Raw genomic sequence first — 17,706 nt, 5'->3', positions numbered from 1 at the left:
CTGCAGTTACGGAGCTGAAAAGTGGAAACGTCGACAGCTTTTCCCATAAATGTCACCATAAAATAACGTAAAACTTGAGAAATTTTTAATTTCTGTTAAAATTCATTGCATAGCTTTTGACTCTAGAAATTTTTTTCGTATGGTCTTTGTCCAATACGTACATCTTTTTATCTGGCACTCTCAGGTAACACAAATCTTTTTCACTTCGCAGTTTACTCTTAGACGGAACTGTTTCTTTTAATGTTGAAAAATACACGGCGCTGTCGAGCGATAATTAAGCATTTAATTTATGGAGCGAGTGGATATTTGATAATTTCCTCCCACTGAACAAGGATCTTACGTGCCAAGGATTTCCAACCGTCTTGATCTATCCTCTGGAATGTGCTTGTATGTAGCAAATTTTAATCATCCTGTGGTTGATTCTTATTATTAACTCTTTATCTCCCAGAAATGATTAACATGAAAATTCTCCCTATAATATCCATACACTATTCAGCAAACAGGTAATGAGAATATTCAAACTTATCAGGTAGAAGCCGCTATCTTGATCTAGCACCAAGTTCTCATAACTAATTTACAAGGAAATGTAAAGCAGCTAGAGGGGAGAATTAACAATCAGATCTTGGGAGTTAAAGGGTTAACGAACTGTAGTATGAAAACCCAAACCATGGCTATGAAAGTGCTATTTTCCTTCACCCTCACGGCAGAGCCATCATATCCAGCAGTGAGTTAATCTTCGTATTTAGCCATGTCACTTGTTGGGGTATTAATCCCTCAAGCCAGTCTCTCGGCAGTTCAGAATATCCAAATTTACAGCCTAACAAGGCCCCAGCCACAACTGCGTTACACGTAGCATGTCCTCCCTGCATCACAAGTTCCGTTATCGCTGTCCTGTTAATAAGCAATCAGCGTCCTTTCAAAATAGTAATAATTTTGATACTTATAACGCGCATATATTCATTTCATATGCTGAGAGAAACAAATATTCCAAATAAACAGAAAGTGTTAGAAAATCCCAACTGGCAGGAGGCAGACCATTAGGCTATTTAGACAGCGCATACGAGGAGCTGAACAAGGGGAGACTGAGAACAAATCCGGTGAGTAGGAGGGTGGAGGACTTGAACCCAGAACCACCAGATTACAAGTCCAGCGCCCTAACCATTCGGCCACGCCGCTTCTATCGTCACCTCCTCCTTTCACTCTCTGAAGGGAGAAGAATTTCAAACGGGAAAGAAGAAAAAAATCTGTGGCACATTGTTTGATTTCACATAGCCTGAAGAGCTGGCGTATTTTTGTTTTTTTGAGGTTTTACAAGCAAACAGAGGTTTGATAATTATATCTTCGGAGGTCTTCAAAGATATAACCGATAAGAGGGTCATTAATACTCTATCAAACACTAAAGTGCGGTAACTACATCTCCAACAAAACCCTGGCAACGCAGGACCAAATAGATAAGTATTTCCGCTTTTGGCTATGACGTTGTAAATGTTTTTTTGTTTTTTTTTTCAGGCTCCAAACTTCTCCTCCCTGTATATTATCCAAAAGATAGATAGATAGATAGATAGATAGATAGATAGATAGATAGATAGATATATATATTTTGGATAATACTCAGGGAGGAGAAGAAATGGGTCATTGGTAAATGATCAGGCGTATGCGCTTACTTGTAATCTTTCATTGATCTGAGTGCCACCAAACCAGCTCCTAAAGGCTTCAAAGTGTAATCCGTCATCCGAGGCTCACAAAACTCAACGCTGAAACGAAACACTCCTTGATTAGATTTAAGAGCAATTTCCGGCGAAAGTAATCCAGAATTGCTTTACTTTGCTCTGTGCTGCGTTCAAAAAAACTTGCACAATGCTCTTGACCAATCAAATGGAAAACTAAACCCAATCACGACGATGGTCGCTGGCAGTTTAGGTCGGTATTACTTTGGGTTCCCATTGGCTCTTAAAGGTATTTTACTTTTTCTGATTGGACGTTGTGATTACCATACCTTGGGTTTACAACACTCCATCGAAAAGCACTCTTACAATAACAACAAAAACAATGTTGATGATTATTATGACGAAAATCGACCATAAACCATTCCTTGATTTAATTAAAAAAAAAAAAACATTATAAAAAAAAATTATAAAAAAACGTTATAAAAATTGGCCAAAGAAAAGCTGACTTACTCCTGCCAGGTCTGGCAATTAAAATAATGATGAAAATCCTTTTGATGAAAGGGTTCTACCAAGTAAACCTTTCCCTGCTCTTTCGATTTCTCAAGTAATTCTTCAAGAGAAGACTTGCTTGTTAATTCATGTTGCCCCTTGCAATAAAAATTATAACAAAGCACAATAAATATTTTAACACTTTGCAAATTTATCCTCAGTCTATAAATATATTTATATTAGCTGTTGTATTTAAGGCCACAGCACCAATAGAGGAATCCTAAGTAAACTCCAGGAATCAATGGCACAAATGAAAAAAAACAAACAAAACAAAACAGTATGCCTCTTATGAGAACAAAATTTTCTGAGGAAAAAGGTTGCTTTCTGAACATCCCCTTCTAAAATATTTTTCTAACATTTGTCCTCAGATTGTTTGCAATAATCAAGTCTTTGTCAAAGACACAAAGTAAAAAAATATACCTGTAATATCAATGCAATGATAATGCATACAGCAACACAGCTTGCAATACACCTGAGAATTCAAAGTGCAAGTAAATAAATAAAGATTGAACAAAAAAATATTGGAAGAGCCATTAGATTGGCAATATTGTTACAATCCTATCCATGCTTTAGTCCAAGGCATTAGACAGAGGATAATGTTAGAAAAGGTAATAAGCAATGATTGTCTGTGAATATGTGAAAGTCATATATTTGAACTGCAGATAAAGACATGAATATGAAAGCGATCTTTGCAGTTAGGAACACTTCTTAAGCAGTAGTGAAAAGAAGGCCTTCTTCTTCTTCTTCCTTAACTGTGAAGATCGCTTTCATATTCACGTCTTTATCCGCAGTTCACATATATGACTTTCATATCTTCACAGCTGTTTATTCACCACTTCACAGGTTTATTTGGAACCAACACAGTGGCCAGCTCCCAGTTGGCTTGTTAGCTCAGTTGGTAGAGCACTGCACCAGTATTGCAGAGGTCATGGGTTCAAATCCCGTACAGGCCTGAATTTTTTTCAGGCCTTCTTTTCACTACTGCTTAAGTAGAAAGATTGCTTTCATATTCAAGCAATGATTGTATAAATCAATATACAGTAGACAGTTTGTTACAGCAGTTGAACACATGATCTATTGGCATTTTATTGCAATAGCAATGTGGGTTTCAGGCAACAATGTGCATCCAAGTGATGAGAGATACCAATTGGGAGCAAACTGGGAAATGATCAGAATTCTTTCCTAACCCCTTTCACCCTTCAACTCCCATGAGTGACCAAGACAGAATTTCTCCTTACAATATCAATAAAATATCAAGCAGACAAGAGATGAGAATAAAGAAAAGTATCAATTAGGGGATTATAAGTTGATCGAATACCAAATTCTCCAAACTTACATGATGAGAATTGTATGGCAGACATTAAGGAGAATTTATTTTACAAAATAATGGGGGTAAAAGAGTTAACGGCTTTCCCCACCTTTTCCAAGCCTCACTAAGTGCTCTTGGTTTCCTTTAGATTCTTCCAATGGTCAATAATGTACACTTGGAAGCATGAACTTTATAAAGTCTCTCATCAAATTTTGACTTTCTCTTTTCCTATCACCACCTACAACTTTTCAATAAATACAATCCATAGAGCTTCTTACCTGGGATCACAATGAGTAGCCTTGCAAATTCTGACTGCATTTGTTGCAACTTCATTTAAGTTGTGAAAGTGAGCAATACCCAGAGCTGCCACTCTCATTACTGCTCCATTAGATGGTGATTCAAACTTGTTTGCCACTGATCTCGCAGCAGCATGGGGATCACTCATAAACTGTGGTTCACAAACAACCTGGAAGGATATTTAAAGGAGTTATGTCACAATTTGTCCATCTTGTTAAAACCTTTATCATTTTCAAATGTTCTAGTTTCATTTAAGTTTTTCTCACAGATAAGGTGTAACTTTTTTACCAAATGCGAAGTACATGTATCTTTATAAGGGTTTTAGTCTACCCTTATTGATAAAAGCAATACTCATTTACATTGGAAATATTGTTCTGCTATAATAACTTTAAATTTTATAAAGTGCAACTTGAGGGACTTTAAGAATTTTATCACAGGATAAGAGGAAATGGTTTCTAAAAGGAAGAATACAAACATACCTGTACAGTAATTTTTGACTGGATTTTTTTCAGATATTAAGTAAATTATAGTTAATCAGTTCATAAAAGATTTGAGAGGTTATTGATTTCCCTCTCATCTCAAGACTTCTGAACAGACCTCAGCAAAGATCTATGAAAGCTGGCAACTGATTCTAAATTAATATTATTGGATCTAACAGGATAAGAATAACTCACCCAGATAGACATTACTCTCACTGTTGGGAGAAGGCCAAAAGAGAAAAGAAAATCATGTTCTTTGTCAAAGGGAACCCCTAATTTAGTAATGAAGGAGTTACTAGTCATACTGTATTGCAAATACATCTCTTACCTTAGCAATAACTCCCCTGACCCCTCTACCGACAGTATCTCCCAGTTCAGGAAAGCCGTATTTACACCAGGTAAGAAGGCTCTTGGCAAACTCCAGTTCATCAACAACACCAGCCCAATGAAGGATGTTCTCAAGGATCAAAACCTTTACATTTGAGATAGCAAAAGTAGATAAAAGGTACATGTAAATAGGACTAAATCAAATGGCTGTTTGTTTTCAACACTTTCATCTATCTAATCATTTTACATGTAAACAACACCTTCAATTGTCCTCACACTACATTTATATTTGAAAGTGACCTAACCAGCCATCTAAACCTTTACCACTTGTGTGCCCAGGTGTATTTCCAAGTTGAAATAACTAGTATGTATGTGGCATTGCAGAGGGGGCTTGGGGCAAAGGTAACACATAAATCCAGTGACAAGGCTTCATGTCTCTTCACTGTCAAAAAGGTCAAACCCAGGTTTTTGACAGACTTAATTCAGAGTAATTTGGTTTTATCAACTGAGTTTAATTCTTAGTCTTGTATTACCCCCACTGATGCAGCACTTCAGTTTCTTTAAAAAACTTATCCCCTTTTTCTATGCAAGAAAAGAGAAATATTCTACTTTCCTTTGATTCAAACTCATCATTTTACTTTATCATATACAAAACCTTGAGAGGACACATGTGCAAGGAGGACCTGTTTGCATAGCATATTTTAAAACTTAAACTATCTAAATAGCACGACTCACAGTCTGGTCAAATGAGTCAGTCCAGTCTCCTTTCTGCCATTTACTTCTGTGTCTGTCTTTGACCATGTGCTCCCAGGATAATGAATCCTTATCATAATGAAACTGGCACTCATCAGGCATCATAAATTCTGTGCACAATCCCACAGCATCACCGATGGCTGCTCCATACAGACAACCAACAATCTTATCCACAAGTTCATCGGGCGGAAGGTAATGTGCATTTACTGGTGGTCTCAGAGGTGTCTTAATGCGGCTTGTAGCATTTGTATTTGTTTGTGTTTGGACATATTGTGTTCTTGCTGTGTGAGGGTTTGATGGTGCAAGGACGAAAACATCACCCCTAACACGTGGAAATTCATTGCTTTTTCCTAAGAGTTTTTCTTCTGGTTCTTTTGGATTTTGATTGCGTAAATATGCCAAAACTGATTCAGAGCCTTTATTACAAATTTTCTGTGGTGGACATTTACACTTGTTGAAGATTGCCAGGATCAGTTTGAGAGATTTGGATTTTCCCAATGTTAATGGTAGTGCATCAAGTTCATTGTAACTGACATTTAAACTTTGAAGTGACTCCATACTTCCAAGATTTTGTGGTAAGCATTTCAACTGATTGTGTGATAAATCAACTTTCTGAAGTCTTGCAAGATAACAAAATGATTCTGGCAGTTCTTGTAACCTATTGTTATTTAACAGTAATGTCTTCAAGTGGAACAGGTAGCCAAAGGAATCTGGTAAATAAGAGAGGCGATTGTGGCTTAAATCAACAAATGACAGATGAGGCAAGTAGATGGCAAATTCAGATGGTATGTAGGTGAAACAGTTGAATGATGCATCAAACTTCTCATAGAATGACACACTGCTCAACAACTCCAATGGAAATTCAACCAGTGCATCATGACTATCTTCCTTTAAATGCTGGATGAAAAGACAAGCAAACAAAAAATTTATAAAGAGCTATTATAATAACTTTGATATGCAGCATCTATACTTTCCTTTCATTTCCAAGCTCTAAAATGTAGACATCACTAGTTTCACCTAATATCTTAAATTAGGTTAAAGGCTATGAGCTCTAAGGTCCATTATTCACTGCCTGATCGAGCTTTAATCCCAGTTTCTGGAACATTAATTAAATTAACCTAATTGCTACTTTCCCTATAGAAAGAGTGAAAGTCCCAAGGTATCTGCAACCAATTACGTTTTCAGATACCCAGAGTTTGCTGGTACTCATCTATAATCCTTGGTAATATTGCTCAGGGCTTGGAATTTTCCTTTTTTCTCCACAAAATTCCAGCCACAAATTCAGCGATCGTTTCTTCATTTCTATCGGCGATAAATAAAAAACGGAGGGTTGATTCAAATAGGGAGTAAATTTGCATGAATGAATGGTCAACCAATTTGCAAAAACTTTGAAGTACATGTTTTTTCTTCATACCTCAGACAAAATAACTTTCTTACGATTTGATATTGCGCTCCACAAGTAATTCACCTCGAAAATTTTCGCTGGAGAGGTTATTCTACCGTGACCGCAAAGAGCTCAGTCGAGTAGGCTGATGACAAGTAACCAAAGAAGCTTATTCCATAATCGCATGACCTTTCAAAGCCGCCATAATTTTCACGCTATTGAATGCCTTTTTGACTCTCAAGTATGTTGATACAATTAATACCGTTAGACTTTAAATTTAATGACTAAACAACATAACATAAACACAACTTAACCATAGAGAACTTAAGAATCAATACTCATTGAAAGAAGGAGATCAGTCTTTAAGAACAACCGATCATCCAACCAAACGAGGCGATTTTCCATATAGTTTCATAACTTACGCTCCCAATTATGGTTACCTGTTGATATTCCTCATATGCTAGTGATCGACTTATATTGAGCTCTCGAGGACTCAAACCTTGAAGTTGACCCACGTTGACTTTAGAGCTAGATTCTATGTTTCCCATTAAATTATGAATTGACCCCTGTGTCTTATTTCGGCGAATTTTCTACGTTTCTATGAAATGATTAGGTATTCCTCAGTTGAAGCATACTTGGTACGAACCGCTGAGACTCTTGAAATCTTCATACTAACAGAGCTTTTGATTGGATAAAAGATGCTTTGGCACACGACTCCTTAATAAAACACCAATGGGTGATCGCCTTACATAACGTCTTTTTAGTCAGTGATTCATCAACAAAAATGGCTGACACAGGTGATGGAGATCAAAGAATATCAAGTGAAATAGACGGTACGTATTCGAAATTTAGCGGTGAATTGTGATTCGGCAGAAACTAGAGTGACTTTTTACCTAAATGAAACAAGTTGATTCCAGAAAAGTTAAAATTTCAAAATGTTCTTTTGTTGTTTCATGTTTCAATTAATGTAGTTTTCGTAATTTAGGATTTCAGCCCACTCTCAGGTAACTTTCAGGATGTTAGACTTATATCTGTGGCAGGTATTTCTCTCGGTCGTCATCGTTCTAAGAAATATAAAGGAATTGCAATTTTTTTCACGATTGATTTGGACTAGATATGATTTACTTTAAAACTTTCCTTTGTATCTTTTCGATGTAAGCTCACGAAATAATTGATGTCGACGTAGCTTCCCAGAATTTTGAACTACCAAAATATGTTTGATAATAACAATAACAATGAGGCTTTTGATAAAAATAAGTTAGCTTGAAATAAAACCTTAATTTTGATTTTTAAACTAATTATGTACTAACTCCCCCAAACTAAAATTCAGCTCGTTTTGAAGGCTTATTAACTGTAGCTAATATTTTAGTGTTAGCTAGGATATAACAAGGGGTTGCCTGGTTGCTATGGATGCATGTATATTTTGCAATTAAAGATTGTTTTGATCAAGGCATATGAGTCTCATAAGGCCTTAAAATGGTGAACAACAGTCAAAATAGGAGACGTATTTGGTTTCTGTGAAATGAACAAAAAAGTACTAGTATTTGATGCACACTGTACCTAGATCTTATGGTGGTCCAGTGCATGTTATTCTTCTTCAACACATTGTCAGGTACCCTTGAAAATCCTGCTCAAATAATTAGTTACACTCCAAGTTGGAGCAAGGTACTTTTAAGTGTTGATCCCCCTTAGCAACCCCCCTGGGTATTTAAACTTGTGAAGACTGGCTCATGAAAATTTCCCCCCCCCCCACTCCCCCAGGCTAAAATTTTATGCAAACGCTCCACTCAAGCACAATTTTTTATTCACAATTCTTTATGTGATCAACGAATGTTGTAGAATTTAGTAAAGTCACATTTTAGTTTTTGGTGTGTTATTTTGCATCTTTTTATGATGGGAAACTATTCTTTTTAAGCAACTCCTTCATGAAAGCACGCTCTTTGCCTTTAAACTATTCCTTAAAAATCAAAACATGTATTATGCTGTCAAGACTTGACACTTTCAGTTCAAATTCCCCACCTCACCCAAGCAAGATTCAAATTCTCTACCTTTCAAGCAGGGATAACAGTCAAATGTCCATGGGTCACCTCGAAGGAGGGGGAGGGGGTGTATTGGTGCACTTTAGCAAAGGTTCCTGCCAACACAATATAATGACTCAGAAAATTGGTCTTGAACACAGATGGTTCTCTCAGAGTCAAATGAACAAACCATTGACTCAAAGTGCTTGCCCTTTTAACAAAGTTTTGCAAACATTACCCCTGAATTAACTAATTTTTTTTCACATGTGCTACTAAAGAGAAAGATGTTTATGGTCTTGTCATGAGCGATCATGGAGAGACCAAAAACATCCTTCTCTGTCTTTACCAAGCTCAAAACTTACCATCTCCCCTATTCTATGTACTAAATAAATATAGTTCCAAAAACATTATTTCTCATTTGAATAAACATTTCAGAACAAAAACCAGAAAGTAGCCAAGAGGTAGAGAGTGAAGAGAGTGACAATCTTAATTTTGAAGATGCAAGGGAAGGAGGAAATGATGAAAGCTTTGGTGACAGTGATGAGGTTGAGGATGAACAGCTCATGGTGATAGAGACTCCAGAAGGATTGACCCTTGTAGAACCAACAGATAATTCATCTTTTTATATTGTTCAGGAACACGAAGGACATGAAACCCCTCTAGGTACATTTAACATTCATGGTGTGATCCAAGTTTTTCAGCGGTTGCAAATCTTTCCATTTTAGATTTGATTTTGTTCTGTCTTAAAACCTCCAAAATTTTGAAACAGTGGTAAGCAAAACATTTTGAAGCATGCAAAGATTTGTACCATGGTTTTTAATAATGCTTTGAAGAGTGATCTTCTTTTTAGGACTTCATCTCGCATGCCTTTCACAAAAAAATTATTGGGTAAAAGTCACCTATTTGTTAACATACCTTTTCAGCATCAGTGAATAAATCCAACATTAGAAATATGTTTAAAAAATATATAGAGGATTATTGTTTATTAGTAAATTTATGATACTTTATTTCAGTTGATATTTGTGAACAAAATATTTAAAAAGCTGTTAAACTAAGTCTTGGAAATACATTTGTACATTAGTATGCTCTTCAAACTTCCTATTTTCACTGGAGTGAATATTCTCTTGTTCTCATGTGAAGAAGCACTTTGTGTTGATTAGCCTACTTTCACTAGCTGGACCATTAGAACAACCAAATTTAGCATACATATGTTAAATATATGAACTAGAAGGGAAAGTAATTTTGAAACAAAGGCTTTTCTTTTCTATCCACAAGAGGATGAGAGATGCAATAACTCTGTATGTAACTTATGTGAGGCTCTTGTAATCCAGAGATGGATTGACAAATCTTGAACTGTGAAGAAGGAGGAATGTTGAAATCTTATTTAGGGCAATTTAAATACATGATTTCAGACTTGCTGTAAGGAATCTGTAGCATAGGTTAAAGGACTTTTTCTTTCACTTTGTTCTTGAAAATTCATTTTGGTTTCTTCTTCATGATAGGAATGCCTCCTGAGCCTGAAATCCCCCAGGATGTTAGTATATCTGAAGAACTCCTAATGAACATCCAAAGGTTGAGAAGAAGCTCAAGCCCAGAGCTCCCTGATACAGTAACCAAGCTTGAAACTCCTGAGGGCTGCAAAGTTTATCTTGTTGGAACTGCTCACTTTAGTAAGGAAAGCCAAGATGATGTGGCAAAGGTAAATACCAAATGACTTACCTCTGTCAGCAACAGTTTTATTGACACCTCTCTCCGAACATAGCAGTTGATTTACTGAGTCAGTAGAAGCTTGTCTGGTGACACCTCACTACTGTGGATTCCCAGTTTAAATGAAAGATTGCTGAATTTCTTCAGTGTAAAAATTATAACTGACTGAAACAAACTTCCACCATTGAAAACAGATTATCACATCCACAGTTTTGCTGATACTTCCTTACCAAAATTATTTTACTATAACACAACTCAAATTAACAGTGTTTAATGGCCAAAAATGTGACAATGATTACTTTGTTGCAGACTATTCAAGCTGTCCAGCCTGACATAGTGCTAGTTGAACTTTGCAAAAGTCGAGTCGACATTCTTAAATATGATGAAGAATTTCTACTCAGGGAAGCAAAGAATATTGACTTGCAAAAGCTGAGACTTGCTATTAAACATGTAAGTACAATTTGTGATGCCTTTATTGATCACAAGAACCACTGCACACCACAATGTAGATGTGCTGTAACTGGTTGTAGGTTTGTGTGTAATTGTAGGGCTGGGGTGGAAAAGAGGTAACTAGGATGTTAGAAAGCTAAATATACATTCTCACAGAGATAATAAAAATATATGTTTACTTTTACCACGATTGCATCTTCATAATGGGAATTAACCTGAGTGGAGTGCAATTTGGTCTGATGGCAAGGATTACCAGAAATGTCAAAATGGATGTATTACACATTAGAGAAGAGAAGGGCATGTGTGGTTAGCTAATCATGGTGAAGATTTTCTCTGTTTTCTCAGTCTCAGAGCCAGGATTTTGGCTAGGTCATAGCAAGATTCTAATCTGAGGGACAAATGTCTTTATATTCTGCACTTTGATATTTTTTAGTTGCTTTGTACATAAAGACATGGTTAACTTTTTCAATTGAGGAATTGTGCACATGATCTCTTCATAACTTGGATTTCTTTTGCTGGTAGAGTGGGGTAATAGCTGGCGTGATGCAAGTTCTCTTACTTAGTGTGTCAGCACACATAACCAAGCAGCTTGGAATGGCCCCAGGTGGAGAGTTTAGAGAAGCTTACAGAGAGGTGAGATAAAAATCTTTTACATGACTGGAGTGAATGGAATATTGTGCTTGTAATTGTGGTCTGAAAGAGTTATATTGTATCTTATTTTATTTTGCAGGCTAGGAAGATACCAGAATGTCAAATTCATTTAGGAGATCGTCCCATTCAGGTACAGCATACATTTACTTTTCTCATGTTCTTGCACATGCTTTGTCAAGCCTTAATTTTTTTCAGTCTCTCTTTCCTTGCCTGTAGCTTCACAGATCTTGAAGAAATTGTAAATTTACTAAACAAAGGGTTTTTCTTTATCAGTGGGTTTCCTTATCTGCTGTTGTTGTGGAGAAGGGTGACAAGGTTAATGTTAGTGTACAATGTAGTGTATTGTATTACAACATTATTATTATTATTATTATTGTTATTATCATTATTATTATAGTTGCACTTAGAGTATGATTAGACCATATTAATGTTGATAGCGCACTTCGAAACTGCCATATTAATGGTACCCATCTGTCTCTTCAGGTGACACTTTCTAGAGCAATGGCTGCATTGAGTATATGGCAAAAAATGAAATTAGCCTGGCATCTTATGATGACTAAAGATCCCATTAGGTATGTGCTGTTCACTTGTGTATGTAGATCTTAAATATTAGATATGGACTGTGTTAGATAAGAGACTGATTGTGACCTTATTTTGATATACCTCAGTAAGGCCTACCCTATCAGGGTAGCTTTTTGTAAGATTCTGCAGGATCTCGATCCTGATCCTATGAGTTCTGTGCAAAATCTATCCACAGAAAATTAACTAAGCCTTTTTAAAATAACACTGGAGCACACATGTTACTGGTATGTCTTGTAGGATGGAGATGCAGTGGTCTTGATCATGAGGTTAATGTGCCAACTTGTTTTGACTTTAATCTCACTTTGCCTCTTCAGCAAAGATAGTAAATCAAACAAATCTAGATTTGGATTTACATTCTTCTTCCTCACCCATTTCAGATCATGCAATGATTTATTCTGGAGGTTGTATCTGTTCTGTTTTTTAACATAATCCCATGTGCTCAGCTACATGTACGAATTTCACCACTGTAGGAACTAAACCCATCAAAGGAATCATTATCATATGATCTCAATTGAGTGTCATTATGGATGTTGGAATGGGAAGGGTAACCTGCAGTGATACAGTGTCCTGTCCAGAGAGGGCACAGGTTGCAACTCTCTCTCTGCTATTGCTCTCATTGCGACAATTTTAGAGGTGTCAGGCCTTATGTTGACAGCATTGATAAACACTGAGAACCAAATCAATGAGTACAATATCTGTTATTGTGTCCGTGTTGCTCACTTTTTTTGCTGAGCATGGGTTTGGTTGAATGTTCTGCCTTTTTACTTTACAGCGCAGAGGATGTAGAGAGATGTAAACAAAAGGACCTTCTAGCTGAAATGTTGGCTGAGATGACAGGAGATTTTCCCACGTTGTATAAAGTTTTTGTTTCTGAAAGAGATCAATACCTGGCGAGATCACTAAGATTATCCGCCATGCCCATTGAAATCCACAATGCCGATGGAGGTAACTGACGAGTTTATTAGCAATATATCATCGCTGTGAAATTATGAGATTGCTTAAATTTTTCCGTTTTGTGGTTTTTTATACTTCAGCTTGTTTCATATTTAATTGTTTTGATCTGCTTCCGATCTCCGCACACACCTCTGGTTGATCATGCAGCATTCTGGATATGAAAAATTAAATATAACTTTCATCATTTAGCCATCCCTCATACAAATTATTTTTGCACAAGTTACAATATAACATAGGGACAAATTTATTATGTGCTATTACCTTTTGTTGTAAGCTTGTCCCCCGCGATGTTATGATTGTACGCGAAAATTTCACCGTGTGAATCCAGCTCGGAAAAGTTGCCGTAGTTTGAGTGGGTGCAAAACCTAATTTTTACTTTAGAGGTACCACAATATATCAACTCAGTAGGTTCTAAAAACGTGGGAAAAAAAACATCAGAAATCGACAGGGAACTTTGATGGTTAGGAATGGATAAAATTTAAAATGACTGCAAATGCCAAACTCATGATGCTCAAACATTGCATCTCGAGGCATTCAAAGTGAAGGTAGAGATCTTTGCCTGTCCAGGATATGTTCATGTGCCTCGGCTAAAAACAAGGTCCTGCGGATTACAGGGTTCCTCTGCTCTGTGTTTCCACTTGAGAAATACTTACATGTACCAGCATGTGCGTCCCTTAATGAAGACCCATGTCAGTACTAAGTGTTTCTTTTTTTGTTGTTCTTTGTTCCAAAAACTCGACTCATTACTTTCTTGTGCTGTTGCAGAGCCTCAAGGAGTCGTCCCCAGTGTTGTGGTGGGTGTGGTCGGAATAGGACACGTGGATGGAATTACTGATAATTGGGAAAAGGACATTGACGTGAAAGAACTATTAAGGTAAGCTTTTGGTTTTAATTTCTTTGGTTAGAATATCGTTTCGTTTTCAAAAGCATGTCCGATAAGCGTATGTAACATTCCCGGTCTGCAATGTCCCTCACACCGGGTGCAGTTTTATTGGAGTTTTAAGAGGGTTCAACTAGCACTAGTGATACCCGAGGTTTAATCCTTCCATGTAATAAATGATTAAAATGATATTTAGAAACTCTTAATAGTGGCCAGTTTACATTTACTTATTAACTCAGTTGATAAAACCAAAGTATTAAAGGAGAGTCGAGTTTTTGTGTCTAGTGTCATTGTCACTCAGTTGTGGCTTCTCAGACTATAACCTTTTCTTCTCCCTCCATCGTCTACATCACTTCCTGTATGACGGGAAATGTGAATGCAGTGCGTATCATTCGGTTAAGCTTAGTTGGTACGTTTCCTTCAAACCTCGAGTAACTTGAGCGATCAGAGGCTCGAGAGCGCAAAATGTGGGCTGGTTTGCAGCACACAAGCTTATCCAACTTGGGAATAGTAAACGCAATGAAATGTTTGTTTCACTTCTTTCAGAATTCCAGAAGCAAGCAGAGCAAGTAGGCTTATACGCCTTTCATTGAAAGCCTTTGTAGGGATTTTCCTCGCTTGGGGAGTTTACAAACTTGGAAAGTACACACGAATAGGCTCGTATATTCCATTCTTAAACTGAATAATAATCACGGACTTGTCAAATTGGTTTTGGTAATATGAGCGAATATGGCCTCGAAATTAGTGAATATTTAAATGTATTTATTCCTTCCCAAGATAGGAAAGGGGATTGTAAAGTGAAGGACTGAAACTGTGTTAATCTTGAAAGGGTGAATTTTCACATTTCCTCGCAAGAATACAGCCAGTATTTGAACAAAATCTAAAATCTGATGAGCATTGTCCTCACCACCTGAACGAGAAGGAATTGAATGCTTTGAATCGATAAGAAGTATGTTACATCAAGGCTTTTGGAGGAAATTTAGAGTAGAACTTTTACAAGTAAATTTTAACATATCTCACTTTTATCGTCATTGATTACAGAAATTAAGAGATAGACTGAGTTGTGCTGCTATTAAATTATTTTACTGTGACATACATTGGTTTTTAAAGAACATTATAGCACCCTTTAAAAAGATTTTGATTTATTAATATTGTCGAGTATTTGTTTGTGACCAGTACACGTGTCCAATGACATATCTTACGATTGCATGGATTGCGTGCTCGAGTACACAGTGTTATTATTCTGCACTGTGTATCACGTGATGACTTTTAGACAGGCACTCACGTGATGTCTTTTAGACAGGCGCAGCTATTTAAGCCTAGTAGTGAGAATGAAGCTCCCTCCACCCTGAGTCAGATGAATTTGAAATGCAACTTAACTTGTCTACTCTGGAAAACGAACAAATTATTTCCCGTCCACACTACAAGGATCACAAGTTACAGAAACATTTAAATGCACCTTTGAGCATGCTAGCAGTCAGGCTTGATGATCAACGGCGGGCTGGTAAGTATGCTCACCTTCCTCCGATCGAAGAGCGGACGCGAGAAACAGAAAAAACATCTAGCCTAGCGTTTAAAGAAGACCTAATTAGTTCGCCATAGAATTTAAGAAGCTTTGACGTTTAGTTTTACGTAAAGATCTTTTTTTTTCGGCCGTCCAGTCTGAAACGTCAGGGTGGCGTTTTCAAATTTATCCTCATGGGAAGCGTTTTTGAAAAGCTCTGTTTTCAGTGAACGCGTTGACCGGGTGGTTTGTGCGGGTGGTAAAATACTAGAAGCTGATGCTTTTGTTGCGCTAATTCACCTTCATATAATTTTTTGGTAATTTGGTGATAAGGAACACGCGCACTTTGTTGGCACATATGGCGAAATCTGGTACTAGAGACAATCAAATGAAAGAAAATTGAAGCACATTTCCTGGTTTGCATTCTAACGGGTCAGTTGAAAAGAAATATTTCGCAGCGCACAAAACAAGAACAAGAATAGCGCAGACTATCATTGAACTTGCACGTGGTCAGCACGCGACCCGATCCCGTTGACCAATCAGGGTCGTTTAGTACTGTTTTCATAGTTGTCAGGGCGTGTTCTGCGCTCGTTTGACGTCACAGTGTCCTCAGTTTATGAAACCGGCGCGCGGAAGGTGGATGCGTCATTTCTCTGTTGCAATTGCCTGCGAAAGTTTGCCAAAAATTTCCGTGAAATGTAAAATTGAATAAGAATGGGATGTGCTTTGAGCATCTAGAAGAAGACAAATATCATACTCCAAGTGGATCAATGCTTTGAACAAAATTCGTCAAAAAAAAGCGCGCTTTTGCGTCACGACTTGTTCAACAAAGCGACAACCAAGGTTTTTTTCCGAAAATGTGTTAGTAGCCTTTATAACGTTAAACACGTGCAGCACATGCATCAAAATTTTGAGTCAATTGAGTCAGCTGATGTAAGAAGGCGAGTGAAGAGCTGAGACCGGTTTACCTTTATGATAAAAATTTATGGAGTGAGGCTAGTGCGATCACCTTTTTTTCTGTTTAGTACTTCTTATCCATAAGTTAAGTTATAGCTATTCCTTCCCTTTAGATAGCTCACATTAGAACAAATCGCATAATTCCGTATGTCGGTTAATATTGATCAGTCTTGCCGATTTTACATGGACGATCAGGCGATCTTTTGAGGGAGTCAAAACCTTAAACAGTAATAAATTTGCTCTACTCTGTGTTACAGCGGAGTATTGAAAATGATGAAAAAAGTGAGAAGATGCTAATTCAGGTACTTAACAAGACATTTTTATTTTAAGGAATTGTAGAGATGTAAAGACAGTATCTTCCAATTTGTTTGCCGGTTGAGGCATTTCGGTGCAACAGGCACTCCTTCAAGTTGTCGTCCAATATCACTACATTTAATTTTTTGTTTGATGAGAACGTGTACTTTTGGGGCTGAGGCTGAACTTTCTTCTTTTATTTACTTATCTTTTCCTTTTTTTTTTTTTTTTTTTTTTTTTTTTTCTATTTGCACCTAAAAACGTTCTTAATAAGCCTCTAAAGTGGTGCGGTATAGTATTACATTAGATTAAACTTCGGCTAGAAACTGAGTTGGTCTTCAGTACATCGTGCGATAACGGAAACTGCATTGTTAACTATAGAAAATGTCCCTAAGAATTTAAGTTTAAACTATTAGACTACAGTTTAACATTTCTTCTATTATTTATACTTCGCACAAAAACAAATGAGCGAAATAAACTAAAGACGCTCTTAACTGACTCACAGCAGGGTTTGTTCTTAAAAATTTTTGGTTAATCTTGGCCTGAACGTTCTCTTAAAAAAGGTTCTTTAAAAAAAAGAAATGATATAAGAAGAGTGTACATTGCCCACCGAGGTAGCACACATCATTTTCTGGCCTTTCCACTCTCGATTTGTTGTCCACACCTTCGTCAGCTTCTATTTTACTATTGTTTTCAGCCCGCGCTCTAGTATACGTCTGGATTGAAGCCATTTAGTGGAAATAATCTGCAACGACCTCCGAAATGTGCATACGGAAAATAACAGGTTGCACGTGTCCTCACGCGCTAAACAATCAATGATTAGTTAACCAAATGTTACCACAAATTAAACAAAAGAAAGTGAAACTTTTAAGCTAGTTTTAAATTCAAGCGACTCCGGTTACTTCTGAGAGTAATTTGATTCAGGTACTATTTTTAAAATCGAT

The 17,706-nt window shown here is 36.9% G+C and overlaps 2 protein-coding genes and 1 non-coding gene across 3 annotated transcripts; 2 read left to right on the top strand and 1 right to left on the bottom strand.

The window, feature by feature from the left end:
- Positions 1 to 65: 65 nt before the first annotated feature.
- LOC113665756 (uncharacterized) lies at positions 66 to 7,441 on the bottom strand. Its single transcript, XM_027181478.2, has 8 exons — positions 7,206 to 7,441; positions 5,364 to 6,278; positions 4,630 to 4,773; positions 3,804 to 3,991; positions 2,637 to 2,688; positions 2,178 to 2,314; positions 1,665 to 1,754; positions 66 to 891 (listed from the first exon to the last, which is right to left on the bottom strand). The coding sequence occupies exons 1-8, from the start codon at positions 7,311 to 7,313 to the stop codon at positions 699 to 701; spliced, it is 1,827 nt and encodes a 608-aa protein (XP_027037279.2). The 5' UTR covers positions 7,314 to 7,441; the 3' UTR covers positions 66 to 698.
- Trnat-agu (transfer RNA threonine (anticodon AGU)) lies at positions 3,097 to 3,169 on the top strand. Its single transcript has one exon. It is a non-coding gene; the product is annotated as a tRNA-Thr (tRNA).
- A 44-nt stretch (positions 7,442 to 7,485) lies between the features above and the next one.
- On the top strand, positions 7,486 to 15,142 carry LOC113665762 (traB domain-containing protein). Its single transcript, XM_027181485.2, has 10 exons — positions 7,486 to 7,598; positions 9,219 to 9,446; positions 10,286 to 10,482; positions 10,800 to 10,940; positions 11,463 to 11,573; positions 11,671 to 11,721; positions 12,075 to 12,163; positions 12,946 to 13,118; positions 13,893 to 14,001; positions 14,554 to 15,142. The coding sequence occupies exons 1-10, from the start codon at positions 7,550 to 7,552 to the stop codon at positions 14,687 to 14,689; spliced, it is 1,284 nt and encodes a 427-aa protein (XP_027037286.2). The 5' UTR covers positions 7,486 to 7,549; the 3' UTR covers positions 14,690 to 15,142.
- Positions 15,143 to 17,706: the final 2,564 nt, after the last annotated feature.

Source organism: Pocillopora damicornis, chromosome 13 (assembly GCF_964200805.1).
Source record: "Pocillopora damicornis chromosome 13, jaPocDami1.2, whole genome shotgun sequence".
NCBI lineage: Eukaryota > Metazoa > Cnidaria > Anthozoa > Scleractinia > Pocilloporidae > Pocillopora > Pocillopora damicornis.
This window is presented reverse-complemented; position numbering and strand designations above follow the sequence as displayed.

Coding starts and splice junctions, on each gene's coding strand:
- LOC113665756 (XM_027181478.2), bottom strand. CDS start 7,313: ATGGGAAACATAGAATCTAGCTCTAAAGTCAACGTGGGTCAACTTCAA. Junction 1,755..2,177: donor AATTGCCAGACCTGGCAGGA/GTAAGTCAGCTT, acceptor GTTTCGTTTCAG/CGTTGAGTTTTGTGAGCCTC. Junction 892..1,664: donor AGATCAATGAAAGATTACAA/GTAAGCGCATAC, acceptor GCTTATTAACAG/GACAGCGATAACGGAACTTG.
- LOC113665762 (XM_027181485.2), top strand. CDS start 7,550: ATGGCTGACACAGGTGATGGAGATCAAAGAATATCAAGTGAAATAGAC. Junction 9,447..10,285: donor AGGACATGAAACCCCTCTAG/GTACATTTAACA, acceptor TCTTCATGATAG/GAATGCCTCCTGAGCCTGAA. Junction 11,574..11,670: donor TTAGAGAAGCTTACAGAGAG/GTGAGATAAAAA, acceptor TTTATTTTGCAG/GCTAGGAAGATACCAGAATG.